This window comes from Capricornis sumatraensis, chromosome 22 (assembly GCF_032405125.1).
Source record: "Capricornis sumatraensis isolate serow.1 chromosome 22, serow.2, whole genome shotgun sequence".
NCBI classification, from domain to species: domain Eukaryota; kingdom Metazoa; phylum Chordata; class Mammalia; order Artiodactyla; family Bovidae; genus Capricornis; species Capricornis sumatraensis.
In genome coordinates, this window is record NC_091090.1 from 9,868,465 (window position 1) to 9,886,671 (window position 18,207).

At 38.2% G+C, this 18,207-nt stretch overlaps 1 protein-coding gene across 3 annotated transcripts in view; it reads left to right on the forward strand.

Annotated features, from left to right (window-relative positions):
• Window positions 1-18,207, forward strand: part of HMGCLL1 (3-hydroxy-3-methylglutaryl-CoA lyase like 1) — a 186,160-nt gene that overhangs the window by 78,742 nt on the left and 89,211 nt on the right. Inside the window, exons 4-5 of one of the 3 annotated variants that reach the window (XM_068960783.1) lie at window positions 12,283-12,378; window positions 15,001-15,149. The exons of 1 other annotated variant lie outside the window; for it this stretch is intronic. In XM_068960783.1, coding sequence (XP_068816884.1) covers window positions 12,283-12,378; window positions 15,001-15,149 — 245 coding nt within the window. The remainder of the gene's footprint in view (window positions 1-12,282; window positions 12,379-15,000; window positions 15,150-18,207) is intronic. One more of the 3 variants, XM_068960784.1, reaches the window with a different exon arrangement.

Genomic DNA, 18,207 nt, shown 5'->3' on the forward strand with positions numbered 1-18,207 from the left:
GTCATCCCCTGCTCCTGCTGCCTTCAGTCTTCCCCAGCATTAGGGTCTTTTCCAATGAGATGGCTCTTGGCATCATATGGTCAAAGTATTGAGGCTTTAGCTTCAGCATCAGTCCATTCAGTGAGTATTCAGGATTGACTTCTTTTAGGATTGATTTCCTAGTCATGTGTTTTAGTAAAATTTACTAACATTAGAGATTTTTTAAAAAGGTTCCCTTCCAAATTGCAGTAATCTCAGATCCACAAAATCTGGAGTCACCTCTGAATAAAAATAAAGTGAGGCTTCCAATATTGAACTGAGGGCCTCTTGGATGCATTGATTTTTTCTCCTGCCAGCCTAAGTGGCAGTCTTTGAGAGTGAAACCACTGTGGTTCCCAGATTTGTTGATATCTTAACATCTTCTGACTTGCCTCTTGAGAAACTTATATGCAGGTCAGGAAGCAACAGTTAGAACTGGACATGGAACAACAGACTGGTTCCAAACAGGAAAAGGAGTACGTCAAGGCTGTATATTGTCACCCTGCTTATTTAACTTCTATGCAGAGTACATCATGAGAAACGCTGGGCTGGAAGAAACACAAGCTGGAATCAAGATTGCCGGGAGAAATATCAATAACCTCAGATATGCAGATGACACCACCCTTATGGCAGAAAGTGAAGAGGAGCTAAAAAGCCTCTTGATGAAAGTGAAAGAGGAGAGCAAAAAAGTTGGCTTAAAGCTCAGCATTCAGAAAAAGAAGATCATGGCATCTGGTCCCATCACTTCATGGGAAATAGATGGGGAAAGAGTGAAAACAGTGTCAGACTTTATTTTTTGGGGCTCCAAAATCACTGTAGATGGTGATTGCAGCCATGAAATTAAATGATGCTAACTCCTTGGAAGGAAAGTTATGACCAACCTAGATAGCATATTCAAAAGCAGAGACATTACTTTGCCAACAAAGGTCCATCTAGTGTAGGCTATGGGTTTTCCAGTGGTCATGTATGGATGTGAGAGTTGGACTGTGAAGAAAGCTGAGTGCTGAAGCTGATGCTTTTGAACTGTGGTGTTGGAGAGGACTCTTGAGAGTCCCTTGGACTGCAAGGAGATCCAACCAGTCTACTCTGAAGGAGATCAGCCCTGGGTGTTCTTTGGAAGGAATGATGCTAAAGCTGAAACTCCAGTACTTTGGCCCATCATGTGAAGAGTTGACTCATTGGAAAAGACTCTGATGCTGGGAGGGATTGGGGGCGAGAGGAGAAGGGGATGACAGAGGATGAGATGACTGGATGCATTACCGACTTGATGGACGTCAGTTTGAGTGAACTCCAGGAGATGGTGATGGACAGGGAGGCCTGGCCTTCTGCGATTCACGGGGTCGCAAAGAGTCAGACACGACTGAACAACTGAACCTACTGACTGTCTGACATCTTCTGAGAATTTTTAGGAACAACAGATTCCTTGGTCCTCAACTGAACAGATTCAGAACAGATTCTGTGCAGATGAGTTCAAGAAATCTCTTTTTTTTTGTTTGTTTTTCTCGAAGAACCTCAAATAGTTTTGATGATAAATCAAGTTTAGGAGACACTGAGTTAAATGAAAACAAATACTCCTAAAACCATTCACCCTGAGGGTAAGATCTTTCTAGGAACTCTTCTCTTGACATTATGATGCAGAAAAACTTTTGCAATGACCAAGAGGAGAAGAGAGAAGATATTTAGAGGATGAGGAGGATGTACCTATCCAGGAGGAATTAGAGAGCATGTTTGGGGTCCATCCCATCTCCTGCACTTACTGGGTGATTTTTCTCATTTTTTCCATCTTTGTCTACTTCTTCTTTGACAGAAACAGTCCCTCTCATTAGATAGTTAAAAAGTGTTTAAAGAAATAATGCATCCATCTCAACACATGACCGGCCCTATAGACTGGCATAAAGCAAATATTTGCCTTTATCATTAAAACATTATTAACTATCAATAAACTCTTAGTATTGGTAGAGAATAAGAATCATGATTCAAAGTGGATTGAACTCAAATTGACTGTAAACTAGAATAAAAGGCAAGGAGAAGAGATTTCAGTTCAATTAAACAACCAATTATTAAATGTCCCTTTTATGTGAAGTCTTCATAGAGAAAGAATTTAGTCAGGGAGAGAAATACATAAATCAGTATAAATTGTACAAACTTTGGTAAGAGTGACTATAGATAGATAGATATACACAGAGAGAACTATGGTGGAAAACAGATGTGCAAATCAAGTGGCTGTTGAGAACATCTTCTAAGAAGAGCTTTTGAGTTATATATTATGAATATTAGAGGATGAAGTATATTGACCTGATGAAAAAAGAAAGAATGATATCTCATTAAGAAAGACTGTCTTAGGACTTCCCTGGTGGTCGAGTGGTTAAGATTCCATGTTTCTACTACAAGGGGTCTGGGTTCAACCCCTGGTCAGGCAACTAGATGCCAGTGCTGCAACTAAGACCTGTCATAGCCACATTAAAAGAAAGAAAGAAAGAATGTTATTTTATCTTGCAACAATGACCAAGACTTTTTATTATTGATAAGGGTCAAAGAGGAGAGTGAAAAAGCTGGCTTGAAATTCAACGTTCAAAAACTAAGATCATAGCATCCAGTCCTATCACTTCATGGCAAATAGAAGGGGAAAAAAATGGAAGCAGTGACAGATTTTATTTTCTTGGGCTCTGAAATCACTGCAGATGGTGACTGCAGCCATGAAATTAAAAAACACTTACTCCTTAGAAGAAAAGCTATGATAAGCTTAGCACATTAAAAAGCAGAGACATCACTTTACCAACAAAAGTCCATCTAGTCAAAGCTATGGTTTTTCCAGTGGCCATGTGCAGATGTGAAAGTTGGACCATAATGAAGACTGAGTGCTAAAGAATTGATGTTTTTGAATTGTGGTGTTGGAGAAGACTCTTGTGAGTCCTTTGGACAGCAAGGAGATCAAACTAGTCAATTGTTGAGGAAATCAACCCTGAATATTCATTAGAAGGACTGATGCTAAAGCTGAAACTCCAATACTTGGACCACCTGATGCAAAAAACTGACTCATTGGAAAAGACCATGATACTGGGAAAGATTGAGGGCAAAAGGAGAAGGGGGCAGCAGAGGATGAGATGGTTAGATAACATCACTGACTCAGTGGACATGAACTTGAGCAAACTCCAGGATAAGTAGAGGACAGAGGAGCCTGGACTGTGTAGTCCACAGGGTCACAAAGAGTCGGATATGGCTTAGCTGCTGCTGCTGCTGCTGCTGAGTTGCTTCAGTCATGTCTGACTCTGTGCGACCCCATAGACGGCAGCCCACCAGGCTCCCCTGTCCTTGGGATTCTCCAGGCAAGAACACTCGAGTGGGTTGTCATTTCCTTCTCCAATGCATGAAAGTGAAAAGTGAAAGTGAAGTTGCTCAGTTGTGTCCAACTTTTAGCAACCTCATGGACCGCAGCCCACCGGGCTCCTCCGTCCATGGGATTTTCCAGGCAATAGTACTAGAGTGGGTTGCCAGTTACTAAATGACAACTATTGGGTATTTGTTGTTATTTTATTTTATATAATATATTTTATAGATATTAAACATATGACAGTATTTACACCAATATTCTTGGAGAACACGGTGTTGTTCAAGTAACAAAGTGTGCCTGGTTCACACGAGTAAAATTAAGATTTTGGGATTAACATCCACACACTCCTATATATAAAATAATCAACAAGGACCTACTGTATAGCATAGGGAAATCGACTCATTATTTTGTAATAACCTAAATGGGAAAAGGATTTGGAAGAGAATATATATATATATACATATATGTATGTATGTATGTATGTATGTATATATATATATATACACACACACATATATAATGGAATCAGTTTTCTGTAAACCTAACAAAACATTGTAAATCGGCTGTACTCCAATATGAAATATTACCACCAAAACATAGCTCCTGGACCTATCTCTTCCCTCTCAACTTCATGACGTTCTAAATTACTTAGTTTTTCCTGGCTATCTCATTTTCTTTCTCCTACCTCTTCTCACCTTCCCCCTTTTACTTCATTCATGATGACGAGGAATCAGGTACAGGACCCTTGTTAGATGGTGTGAGTGTCGTGTCTGACTCTGTGCGACCCCATGGACTGTAGGCTGCCAGGCTTCTCTGCCCATGGAATTTTCCAGGCAAGAATACTGGAGCGAGTTGCCATTTCCTTCTCCAGGGGATCTTCGTGACTCAGGGATTGGACCCGTGTCTCCTGCACTGGCAGGTGGATTATTTACCACAGTGCCACCTAGGAAGCCCCATTTGATGGCAGGGGAGGGAAATAATTTGAGCTCTTTAGCAAGTGAGTGGAGGAAAGGGAGGAAAAGTGGTTAAAGCTCACCATTGATGATGCTTGCCTTGGTCCTATTGCCTGGACCACCGGGGAAGAGAGGAGAGGAGACAAAGCAGAATTTTATATTTAGGTTACAAGATCCAGTGGTACAAAAAGTGGCTAAGTTATATAATTTTGCAGATAATTCTGTAAAGAGGGAGTATCTTACCTTTCTTTTCTTACATGAATTTTAGATTCTACTCTAAACACATTTGCCATTTAAAAACAGTACTAACTTCAACTCTGAGTAATTCTGCTCCATCACACAATACAATTGCCTCATCTTCTCCAGAGCCACCCTGATGCACTGTATAATTTTAAAGATGCAAAATAACTCAACTCCACTCAGGAAGTTTGCAGTGTCCTTAATGACTCACCTCTTACTGAGTTAAAATTAATAAAGATAAAAGTAGTATGTATCATTCAGAAAACAAAGATCATGGCATCCGATCCCATCACTTCATGGGAAACAGATGGGGAAGCAGTGGAAACAGTGTCAGACTTTATTTTTCTGGGCTCCAAAATCACTGCAGATGGTGAGTGCAGCCATGAAATTAAAAGACGCTTACTCCTTGGAAGAAAAGTTATGACCAACCTAGATAGCATATTCAAAAGCAGAGATGTTACTTTGCTAGCAAAGGTCCGTCTAGTCAAGGCTATTGTTTTTCATGTGGTCATGTATGGATGTGAGAGTTGGACTGTGAAAAAGGCTGAGCACCGTAGAATTGATCCGTTTGACCTGTGGTGTTGGAGAAGACTCTTGAGAATCCCTTGGACTGCAAGGAGATCCAACCAGTCCATACTGAAGGAGATCAACCCTGGGATTTAAAGCTGAAGCTCCAGTACTTTGGCCACCTCATGAGAAGAGTTGACTCATTGGAAAAGACTCTGATGCTGTGAGGGATTGGGGGCAGGAGGAGAAGGGGATGACAGAGGATGAGATGGCTGGATGGCATCACGGACTCGATGGACGTGAGTCTGAGTGAACTCCGGGAGATGGTGATGGACAGGGAGGCCTGGTGTGCTGCTATTCATGGGGTCGCAAAGAGTCGGACATGACTGAACGACTGAGCTGAACTGAACTAAATGTGTATGAGACCATCAGATAAAAATTTTATAGTAAATGCTGCTTTGGTACTTACAGAACTTTACAGTGTGATATATTTGTAATTGTACTTGTTCTAGGAAGAGAAAAAAAGTTCACCAGTGATTAGATTTTGCTCCTTAAAAAAAAAGACCTTTTCTCTTTTAAAAAAATATCTTGCTCCTTTAAACAAAGGCTCCTGAGTTATTTACACTTTGCCTAGATAAGGGTTAGCTTAAATATTGGTCGTTATTCTAGTATAGATTGCAAAGAAAAATATTTCCTTATGTGTTTCATACAACTTCAGATCACATGATATTTATATTATTTTGCATTTTTGATATGTACACACACACACATAAACACACACGCACACACATATCTTCCACTACTGGCTGATGTATAATATGTGTATGGTCTGCGTCTGCTTCATTTTTAATGCTATAGTATTAAATATATTGTAAGTGTATAACCTTTTGAAATGTCAATATTCAAAAATTGGAAGGCATTTTAAAAGTTCATTTTAAAGGTTTTATGATATTTTAAAATTAAATTCTGTATTCCCCAATGACAAATTTTATAGTCTGTTTGCAAAATGTATACTCATATGCATTATCTTGAAATTCCAATACTCTCAGGAAATTTGAACATGCACTTAACAATGCTCAAACTATACTTTAGCCGTTGCTGTTGTCTAGAGAACACATTCAAGGTATAAGTATTTAGGAGAGATTATTGTATTCAGATAACGACAAAATATTAGTAAGAAGTCTAAATATGTGTAATGTGGAGTATCTGAAGGGTTTCTCAGGTGGCTCAATGGTGAGGATTCTGCCTGCCAATGTAGGAGACACAGGAGGTGCAAACTTGATCCCTGGGTTAGGAAGATCCCCTGAAGGAGAAAATGGCAACCCACTCTAGTATTCTTGCCTAGAAAGTTCAAGAGACAGAGGAACCTGGTTGGCTACAGTCCAGTTCAGTTCAGTCACTCAATAGTGTCCGGCTCTTTGCGACCCCATGAATCACAGCACGCCAGGCCTCCCTGTCCATCACCAACTCCGAGTTCACTCAAACTCATGTCCATCAAGTCGGTGATGCCATCCAGTCATCTCATCCTCAGTCGTCCCCTTCTCCTCCTGCTCCCAATCCCTCCCAGCATCAGGGTCTTTTCCAATGAGTCAACTCTTGGCATGAGGTGGCCAAATTATTGGAGATTCAGCTTTAGCATCAGTCCTTCCAACGAACACCCAGGACTGATCTCCTTTAGAATGGACTAGTTGGATCTCCTTGCGGTCCAAGGGACTCTCAAGAGTCTTCTCTAACACCACAGTTCAAAAGCATCAATTCTTCGGCTTCTTCACAGTCCAACTCTCACATCCATACATGACCACTGGAAAAACCATAGCCTTGACTAGATAGACCTTTGTTGGCAAAGTATTGTCTCTGCTTTTTAATATGCTGTCTAGGTCGTTCATAACTTTCCTTCCAAGACGTAAACGTCTTTTAATTTCATGGCTACAGTCACCATTTGCAGTGATTTTGGAGCCCCCCAAAATAAAGTCTGACACTGTTTCCACTGTTTCCCCATCTATTTGCCATGAAGTGATGGGACCAGATGCCAGGATCTTGGTTTTCTGAATGTTGAGCTTTAAGCCAACTTTTTCACTCTCCTCTTTCACTTTTATCAAGAAGCTCTTTAGTTCCTCTTCACTTTCTGCTTAAGGGTGGTGTCACTGCATATCTGAGGTTATTGATATGGCTCCTGGCAATAGTTTTGCCAAGAGAATACACCGGTCATAGCAAACACCCTCTTCCAACAACACAAGAGAAGACTCTACACATGGACATCACCAGATGGTCAACACTGAGATCAGACAGACTATATTCTTTGCAGTCAAATATGGAGAAGCTCTATACAGTCAGTAAAAACAAGACTGGGAGCTGACTGTGGCTCAGATCATGAACTCCTTATTGACAAATTCAGACTTAAGTTGAAGAAAGTAGGGAAAACCACTAGACCATTCAGGTATGACCTAAATCAAATCCCTTATGATTATACAGTGGGAGTGAGAAATAGATTTAAGGGACCAGATCTGATAGACAGAGTGCCTGATGAACTATGGACGGAGGTTTGTGACATTGGACAGGAGGCAGGGATCAAGACCATCCCCATGGCTACAGTCCATAGGATTGCAAAGAGTCCAACACAACTGAGTGATTGAGCACGCACACAAGGAGTGTCCAGATATAATCACCCCATGATAGAGTTAGTAGCAAGTAAAATAAAATCTCTAAGTATATGTCTGTTGCATTCTAATTATGTGACCCTTTGCATATCTTTAAGTGCTTGCAAATTGTTGCACAAATATTGTGACTGAATCCGTATCAAAATTTGGATACCCATGAAATTAATTCACCATGGTATACCCTGTTTGGTTGGCAGTAGAGATATGGCTATTCTCACACAATGGCCAGATAATGGCAAATCCTGGTACTAACCAAATGATGGGAATTCTTATGATCTTAAATGAAAAGTCACAGCAAAATCTTAAAAATATGCTAATTCAAACCAGACGTAGAAAGGTTTTGTTAAAATGTCAAAATAGTACTGTAAAGGAACAGTTCTATTATTGTTTAAATAACAGTTAAACTTTAGACATTAAAATAACATCAAGACTGAAGTATAACATAAACTCCCTAAGAGTGAAAAAATAAAGTAAAGCAAGGATTATCTACCTTTAATTGAAACCTGCTCTAGTTTATTCATTGTAATAAAATTATATCCTATCACAATTTCCTAAAGCTCTTAACATAATTGTCTTTATTGACCAAATTTAAAGAGAATACTATTATGTCTTAAATGACCTCATCATATTGTGGCTATTTTTATAAAGGAAAATGTTCTGATTTGTTGGATTCTAATTAATTAAATTAATTATAATTAATAAATTCTAATTTATCATAATTTCATTAAGGTATCTTCAATGATTATCAAAGTTTAGCTTTCATGACCTAAAATTTGGTTTACATTCGGAATTTGGTTACTGTCATCTCTGCTTATTTTCCCGTTCTACAAATTGAAATATCTGTTAAGTTGTTGTTTTCTTACATAATTTTCCACATAAAGATTCAAGATCTTTGTTAAATTACATGTAGAGTGAATTAATCACTTACATGTTAATATGACCTAAATTTCTTGAAGATTAACATTTGTCTTGTCCCCTTCATACTGAAATGCATTGCATACTTTATTCTCTAACTGTGTGTTGGTTAGAGAATCACTTTTTATTGATTCCTGTTATCACGTTAATATAAATATGTCATACATGTCTAAACATATGACATCTAGTTAGACATAAGTATAATAATATCAATTAGCATTCACTATGGTGTCCTAAAATTAGCAGTAACTTTTCTTTGTGCTTGAAATTAGGAATCAGTGCTCACAACTTTGGGTGATGATTTGTGAATGCGTGTTTGCATGTATGTGTGAGAGAGACACATGGAGAGACAGAGACAGGGAGAGAGACACAGAACTCACACTCTAGCCCCAGACACAGAGGCTACATTCATGAACATATAGTCAAGAACTGTGTGTTGAAATATGCGTAGATCTTAACTGTTTAAAAAAGAAGCTATAAAGGAGGGAAGATTACATTTTAAAGTAAATCACCTCCCTTATACCACCAGCCTCTGGGTGCTTACTGACTTGTCTCTGGGGTCCCCTTCCTAGTGCCACTTCTCTGCAGTGAAGCTTGTTGCAAGCTGCCTTCTCCTAACTTGGAAACTGCCTCTTTCCTTCCGATTGCCATTTGCACCTCTCCAGGAGAATCTTTCTAAAGCGCTGCATCTCTCCCAGTCTTCCTCTGCTGATTCAGCAGCCACTCTTCATAGCTTTCTAGTGTCTTCACAATAAATCCTGAAGTTTTAGAATCACATGAGCTTAACTCAAGATACATCACCATGTGTGGCCGCCTGTCTTACTTTATAGCCTATCCCCTGATTGTTTACTGATAATTTTTTTCCAGCCATATAGTGTATTCCTGCTGCTGCACCCTGCAGCCGTCTCTCCTCCTCTTCCCACCCTATTGGATTCTCAGTGTTTCCACCTTTATGGCTTTGTCATGAATTATCTGTGGACTGAGTGATGTCAGTTAACATTTGCCATCCTCATCAAATCTTAACTTTGGAATGTGAACACGTTACAGGAACAAAGTTGTCTGTGGTCTACAATGTCTGGGGCCTTGGGCTGAGTCATGTGGAGCTCCTTTGACCACAAGTTTAAGGCTTAAGGGTAGTGTTGATGTTGGCGAGGGGCTCACTTCCTCTATACGTGGGTCTTTCATGTGGCCTCTCCCTGCGACTGCCTTGCAGAAGCTGGTTTTTCTCATGCAGATCTGCTGACTTTCTCATGGTGGCTCCCTCCCAAGGAGAAAGCCCTGTGGAAGCTGTGTCCTTGCTCATAAGCTAGCCTCAGAAGTCACATGGCATGATTTCTGCTGTGTTCTATTGGTTGAAGCAATCACAAGCCTGCCTGGGTTCCAGTGGAGGGTAATAGCATCCATTGCTTGATGGAGATCGGTGGGGTTCTAGAAGAACATGTGGGTTTAGAAATACTGCTGTGGCCATTTAGGAAAAATTATAATGTGTCACAGCAGGGGCTGCAGTTCATATCCCATATACTCTTTTAAACTATTATAGGCCCTACCAATCTTCCCTCATTCTGAACTCTTATTAACTGCTCTTTTCACAACCGGTGTACAGTGAGTCCCCTACATACAAACAAGTTATGTTCCAAGAGCTCATTCTTAAGCCCAATTTGTTCATAAGTCCAATGAAGTTAGCCTAGGTGCCCACCTAACACCATCACCTGTATAGTATTGTACTGTAATAGGTTTATATTTTTCACACAAATAATACCCTAAAAAACAAACACAAAATATAAAGCATTTTAAATCTTACCTTGAAAAGAAGAGTAATACAGTGCAACAGCTGGCATACAAGGCCAACTGAAGTTCAGAGAGGTGGGGAACTGCAGAGCTGAGGATGGTCAGCCATAGGAGATGGGGGCAAGCTGCAGCTTCACTCATGCTTTACGTTGATGTCACGGGTTCTGATTCCTTTTTGGAACCAAATGCCCGTTCACATCTTTGTAAGTTCTCAACTTGAAGATTTGTAGGTAGGAGACTTACTGTATTTCTTTGAATTGTGAACTTTTCCTAGTGCTTTTCTTGATCTCCCCAACTATACTGCAAATGACTCAGTGCAAGGACTTTACTTTCCTGTATGTATATTTCCCACATGACCTAGCATGGGGCTTTGGACATAGTTAATGTTCAATAAACCTTTGGGTTAAAGTGAGATAGGCTTAAAATAAAATAAGCCTTGGTTTTAATACATTGTAACTGTCTGTGGTGGATGGTCTTTGTAACATATGCAGCTGTGGAGCAGGGAATGGTAGCTGTGATCTCTAAGAAATAAGTGACCAAGGATTACATTTTACACAGAATTAAATGTGTTTGGACTGAATGAAAATGAAAGCTTAAATATCCACTAGGTGTGGTGGCAAGCAATGGGAAATGCTTTTGTACATCTTAAATATTGGATTTAAAAGTTTGAATATATTTAAAACTTCAGTTGAAGATTCCAAATAACAGTCATTGAAAGTATTTGAATTCTACTGAGAGTCATTTAGCTGATAGTCAATAGGATCAACGGACTGATAAGAGTAAATATTGTAAAATTTCACCTTTTAAAAATGTACAGTTGTGTGAATAAAAGCATTTTATACTTTAATTCTGTTTTATTTGCTTTTAAATTAAAACCACTGCATGCTTATTTTAATACGTCAAGGTATATAGAGAAAAAAACAAGTCTTCCCTCAACCATTACCACAGCAAAGATACAACTTTTGGTTTAGCACATGTTTTTACAGCTTTCTCCATGTTCATTTTGTGTACTTTTGCTGTTTATACATTATTCCTTATATTTATTGTTCATGACATAATTTGTTATTCTTCAATATGCAGAACTTATGGTTACATCAACAGTAATTTCTCTATAAGATGATTATGGAGTTTGACCATCAGTTATTGCTCTAGGAGGCTAAATTACAGACTTTGTGATGAACTGGCAAGTTTGGCATTTTAATTCAAAGTTGATTTTTCTTAAATAGATTCATGGAAAATATAGAAAATAAAGTCTTGATAGGATGAGCTTCCTGTTGTGTGCTCCATTGTATTTATTAATATTTGTTCGCCTTATGAGAACAAATAGTAACTCAAGGATAGAACTGTGTAAAGCATTATGATTGTTAGTAACGAAAACCAATAGTATACTAGGATCTCAGCCTTGTTAGATTCTTCTAATGGACATGTGTAATTCACACTTCACTAAACATTTTAAAATTTCACATGTTGAAAATTATCTGGACACAGAATTTCCATGTGGAAGATAAATCCACAGTCTTTGCCATTCAAACTCTCCCTACTCTCAGGGGTACTGGAGGCTTGGCCATAAAATGAAAGGAAGAGAATAAAGGTTAGTCAGGTGAAAACATGAGAGTTCAGAATTCCTGAGTACCTGTAATCAATCACTTAACCAGATCCTGTTATATAGTACATAAAATCCAGATCTAGTTATTATATATTTATGACATTGAGAACTACTTATCATTAGCTATATTGACATGGTTTTGCTATTTTGAACATGAATCGATAGAATATAATTTCCTGTATATTTATAACCTTCCTGAAAACTAAGAACATGCTTGATAGAATATTCCAATTCTCATGTCTCCATATAACTTATTATGTATTCAAGATGGCAGATCACACTGAAGTGATGAAGGGCATTCATCAATATCCAGGAATTCGATATCCTGTCCTTACTCCTAATCTTCAGGGTTTTCACCGTGCTGTAAGTGTGCTACTAATTTTCCCTAAAATTGATATGCTTTTTATTGTAAAGGTTTTTACAAAGTTAAATGCTGTGATACACGACTCCCTTGATATCCTGCCTAAACACTACTGCTATTATACTCCTGTGGGTACTTGGCGATCAATGACTGTGGCATTGTTGGGACTCAGATGCTCCATACAAATGGCTCTTTCAGTTTAACATCCAAGAATTAAAACACAGAAATACAATTTTCCATTTCAGTGAGATTCTTCTGAAAGTATATTTTGTGCTTCCCTCTTAAGGAGTACAAAATAAACATTTCTCAACACGATGTTATAATTGTTAATGTAACTGTAGCAGACAATTGTACTTGTCACCTCCTTTGGCCTTGCTGTTGTTCCCATCCTCTTCACGAAGCTAAGCACTGTCATTGGAACTAACAGCTTGCTTTATTGTCTTCTCACTTGTTTCTCCGAATCCAAGGTGACTTGGGAATTTATATGCCAAAAGCTTTTGTGAATATACATATCCACCTGCAATGCAGGAGACCCCGGTTCGATTTCTGGATCAGGAAGATCCCCTGGAGAAGAGATAGGCTACCCACTCCAGTGTTCTTGGGCTTCCCTTGTGGCTCAGTTGGTAAAGAATCCGCCTGCAATGCAGGAGACCTGGGTTCTATCCCTGGGTTGGGAAGATCCCCTGGAGAAGGGAAAGTCTACCCACTCCAGTATTCTGGCCTGGAGAATTCTGTGGGCAGTCCATGGGGTCGCAAAGAGTTGGACACGACTGAGCGACTTTCACTTTCATAATAGAAGGATCAGTGCAGCTTTAAGTAAAGGCTTGAGGTGATATGCTTACATGGCTTTATTGTAAAAGCTAGGCAGCAGCTATTTCTGATTTTAATGGACATTGTTGCATGAAGTTGAAGTTCTGGGTCCTAGTTGGGGTGTGACCTGTTAGTGTATCTTGTGAAACCACTTTTCTCTTAAAAAATTAATACAATTTTTTTATTACATTGTTAATAAAGATAGAGATCTTTTAAGAAATTGTAAATATTCTGTCATCTGGTCCTAACAGAGTAGAAAATGTACCCACCCTGAGAAATATATGAAAGGATACCTTCAGGATAGCTTAGAAAGTAATAGAAACAATCTTGGCCTGGAAGGTATGCAAACTCATGTCCAAAACATGGGCCCAGAACTTCTACTGAACTTGGGATCTCCTACTAGAGATTTATACTCTTTGAACCGCAGTTTTTACACCTGTGGATTGGTGTAGTACATGCTTAGTTTAGAAGATTGTTTGTAGATTAGAAATAGGATGTGCAAAATACAAACAGCAACATGGGATCAGAGTAGGTGTTCAATAAATAGAATTTCATTTTAATTTATATCAAAATTTTTAGTAAAATATAGTTGATTTATGATGATATATTCATTTCTGACATACAGCAAAATTATTCCATTATACATATATACACATTCTTATAAAATACTCTTTGCTATTATGGTTTATCATTGGATATTAAATGTAGTTCTCTGTGTTATAGAGTAGGACATTGCTGTCAATCCATAGACTTTTATTTTAAAGGTTAAAAATGTATTGTGGATGGAGGAGTGGAAGCCAGTGTTTTTTTCAGTGTTGGAGGAAAGATGACGGAATTTTTGTTTTCTTAAGGTGTTAGGGTATTGGTGAGGAAGGGCAGTCTAGGCATGGTGCTGGAGATATATTGATAGAAAGACTTAAGAATCCAACTGGAAATGTAGGAGGCTTTACATTTGACCACAAGTCTCTGGGAAGACTGGAGGAAGGAAGGAAGACGGCAAAGTGGGCAAAAAGGAGAATTGATTAGGTCAACATTTTGGGTTTAAAGATTGGCTAGAGGGGAGGGGACTTTCTTGGTGGTCCAGTGCTTAGGACTCCACGCTTCCATTGCAAGGGGCATGGGTTCGATCCCTGGAAGGGAAACCAGGATCCCTCATGCTATGCAGCACAGCCAAAATAAATAAATGAATAAGAATAAAAAGTAAAAAAGACACCTACATTTACTAAAAAACAAAAAACAAACAAACAAAAACTGGCAAGAGGTTTAAGGAATTAGACACACAAAGGGTTTAGTTGTCATAGTTGAAGTATAAAACAGTGGAAGGGAGCTTCAGAGATAGAGAGAAAATTGGGGGTAAAATTCAAGTGATAATTTGGAAAAATGTTTTTCTGATGGGTTATAAGGAAAGAAGAAGACCAGAAAGCATTTACTATCCTCTATTTAAAAATATATGGTCTAAAAGTAATGTTTTCCATAGAGGTTAAGAGGTTTCATTGGGATGCTGGTATTTTCCACAATTTGGGTTAAAATACTTCTGAGGATAACTTTTAGGAAAGGGAAAATTAAATTGGAATACCACCATTGTATATTCTGTGATTTGTGAGTGTTGTAGTTTGTGGAATTATCCGTGTTATAAAATATTTTTACGTTTCAAAAGAGAGTATATAGCAAGTAGAGAGAAATCTAATTTTAAATTCGAAGCAGAATGCTAAAGAATACAAGTATTTCTTTATAGAGTAATTAATATTGCTTCTACTGCTCTCACTTATGTTTTTGAAACTAATTAGCTTTTGCCTTTAAATTGTATTTTTCAGGTTGCTGCAGGAGCAACCGAGGTATCTGTTTTTGGTGCTGCCTCTGAATCCTTTAGCAAGAAGAACATTAACTGTTCTATTGAAGAAAGTATGAAGAGGTTTGAGGAGGTCGTTAAGTGTGCAAGACACATGAATATTCCAGCACGAGGGTAATTATGAAATCCTGCAAACTCTAGTTAATTCGTTCATGTCTGATGTTAGAGCTCTTTAAGAACTATTTTGACATTGTTTTACCACATGTAATAATATACATCTGGAAGTTCATGGTTCACATATTGCGGAAGCCTGGCTTGGAGAATTTTGAGCAAGGAGACTGCAAGGAGATCCAACCAGTCCATTCTAAAGGAGATCAGCCCCGGGTGTTCATTGGAAGGAATGGTGCTAAAGCTGAAACTCCAGTACTTTGGCCACCACATGCAAAGAGTTGACTCATTGGAAAAGACTCTGATGCTGGGAGGGGTTGGGGGCAGGAGGAGAAGGGGACGACCGAGGATGAGATGGCTGGATGGCATCACCGACTCGATGGACATGAGTTTGAGTGAACTCTGGGAGTTGGTGATGGACAGGGAGGCCTGGCATGCTGCGATTCATGGGGTTGCAAAGAGTCGGATATGACTGAGCGACTGAACTGAACTGAATAATATACACAGAGTATCTTATTTGCACCTTATGTGATCAGGGCCATCATTTTATTGTTATTGCTATAATTACCTCGATAATATCACCTGAATCCTGAGGGTGTATCTAGCCTGTGGGGCATGATGCATTGAGGTCATGGGGACCAGCATCACAGCTGACACTGTTACTCATTTCATCAATTCCAAATTACCCGAATGCAGCCGTGTTGTTTGGATCTCAGCATACTCTAAGTGGATAGATTGGTATAAACTCATAGTAGCATTTGGAAAGTAATTACTTAATGTGGTTTCCAAATTTTTAACATTTTTAAGAACCATGCTTTTTCTTCAAAGAATATATTGTATGGAAATTGAATAGCATACATAAAATGTAAAACTGCACTGGGGTGTAGGTTCATCATACCAGCCATTCGGCTGACTTCTGGGCCTTCTCTGTGTGACTCTAAATCAACTATATTTGGTGAAGGAGAGGAGAAAGGAAACCTGCTTTTGTTTTTGCCTTCTTTCAAGCAAGCAGGAGAGCATCTCACGCAGACAGGCTCTACACCCAGATCTGTGTCTGAGAAATGTATGATAAATTCATTGTTACTTAAGAAAGAAGTTTTTTCTAACACATTAGTAATTTTCTACTTTTATAATTATGGGGGTATGATAAACATGCCATAATCATCTTCATAATTTAAATGCATAGTGTTTGTAAGAGAAGGCTGAATGCTGTCCCTGGGCTTCCATGCTGGTTGTCCTGCCCTTGACTGAGGTGAGCAAAGTTCAGAGTGGCAAGAAAGATCAGTCATCAATGAGAAAGCAAGTGGACCCAATTTGGAGTGAGGAGATTAGAAAAGGGTTAGAGTTCAATCAAGGTCATTTGGAGAACAAGTAGAATTCGATTACACTGTATTTAGGTATTTTTTGGTTTGCTTCCGTTTTTAAACTTCTTTTGCTTTCTCCTTAGTGAATTTCCAAGATGACTTTTTAAAGATATAAAGTTATTTTGTAACTAACATGTATACATAACATGTGGAGTCCATGCAAGAAAATTCAAAAACCAAGATAAATCTGTTTCCATAGAAAATAAAGGATGTTTGTTTTTAAGGCAAAAGTTACATAACAACCAAAAATATAAATGTTACATAACCACTATCAAAAAGGAAAGGTGTCCTGCAAGTTTTAAATTCAAATATACATAAGTTGTTTTATTTTATTAACTTTAAAAAAAAGGGAAAAATGAAGAAGCTGTTCTTCTGTTTCAGTGTACGTTTGTTTGGAGTATAGGCTATTGAGTAAAGTAATTCTCATTGAAAAGTTGAAAGAACCCCAAACCTTAAGAAGTAAGGTACATATTTCAATTCGGAAGACTTTTTTTTAATGTGGAAAGATGGATGTTCACAAATTTTATGACAGCTGATTTTATCACTTTATAAAATGGTATAGGCAAACTTTATAAGGCTAATAGAAACCCTAAGTCTCCTTTAATACTGACTGTATTAATAAAATGTTTATAAAATTCAATATAAAAATTAAATAATACAAAATGTAATAAGATGTTTAGTACTAAATACTGACCATTTAGTATTGTCCTATCAATAAAGAAACTTCCAACCATGCTACAACCTAAGAAATTCTTCAGGATTTGATGAGATGGGTACAGAAGTACAGATAAACAAGCACTAACCTACAGCCAAATGAAGTCAGCAAAAGTACACTGTAATTATACCGTAGACAAATGCATGTTTTCCAGTGAGGATTTTCTTCCTTTGGAGCCCAAGTCCTTGATTTTCGGAAACACTAGTCACTTTTAGAAATAACACCTTTCGAAAGATGGATGTGAGTTCACTTCTTATGCAGTGGAAAATTATCTTCTTCTCCCCCAAACTTTTACAGACTTTAAATTAGGTCTTATTTTCACTGGTCAATATAGAAGGTAGGTACTTTATTAAAAGGCATAGGCTATCGGTGCTCGTTTTAGGGAAAAAGCCATGCTCAGCTAGTCAGACCTGAAGTAGATGCTCCAGCCAGTGTTACTATGGCGACAGCTGCATCACTATGGACCATCATTCAGAAAATGTATGGTGCCAGCTGCCGTCAGATTTAAAGGCCGTACAGCAGGACACTTTTAATAAATGCTCACTAAAGCCATTTAAGCTTCTATAAAACAGTAAACTTTCATATGGTCTAAATAGCAGCTTCTATTAAAGTTATGAAGTCTATTGTTTGTTTCCTCCCCTCTTGGAAACACACACATACACATGCCTCTGTACAGGTTTTTTAATAGATGCTTGGAACTTTATGTAACATCTGGGATACATTGGGAAAGACACCATGCCAGATCGCCAACATAAAATGCAGAGTCAGCTAACTACTGCTGCTCATCCACTGTATGCGAGTGAGCAATGAAATGTCTAAATTTTGGACTTCATTTTTTAGTGTGCATTTCACATATGTTTAAAACATCTAGGTTATTTTTCTCTTATCTATCTAAATCTTTAAAATGTTAAAAAGAGAAAAATAGAAGCCTGTTTTAAATTTAGTCATTCTCTTTTTTATCAGTGGATTTACTGAATAAATTATC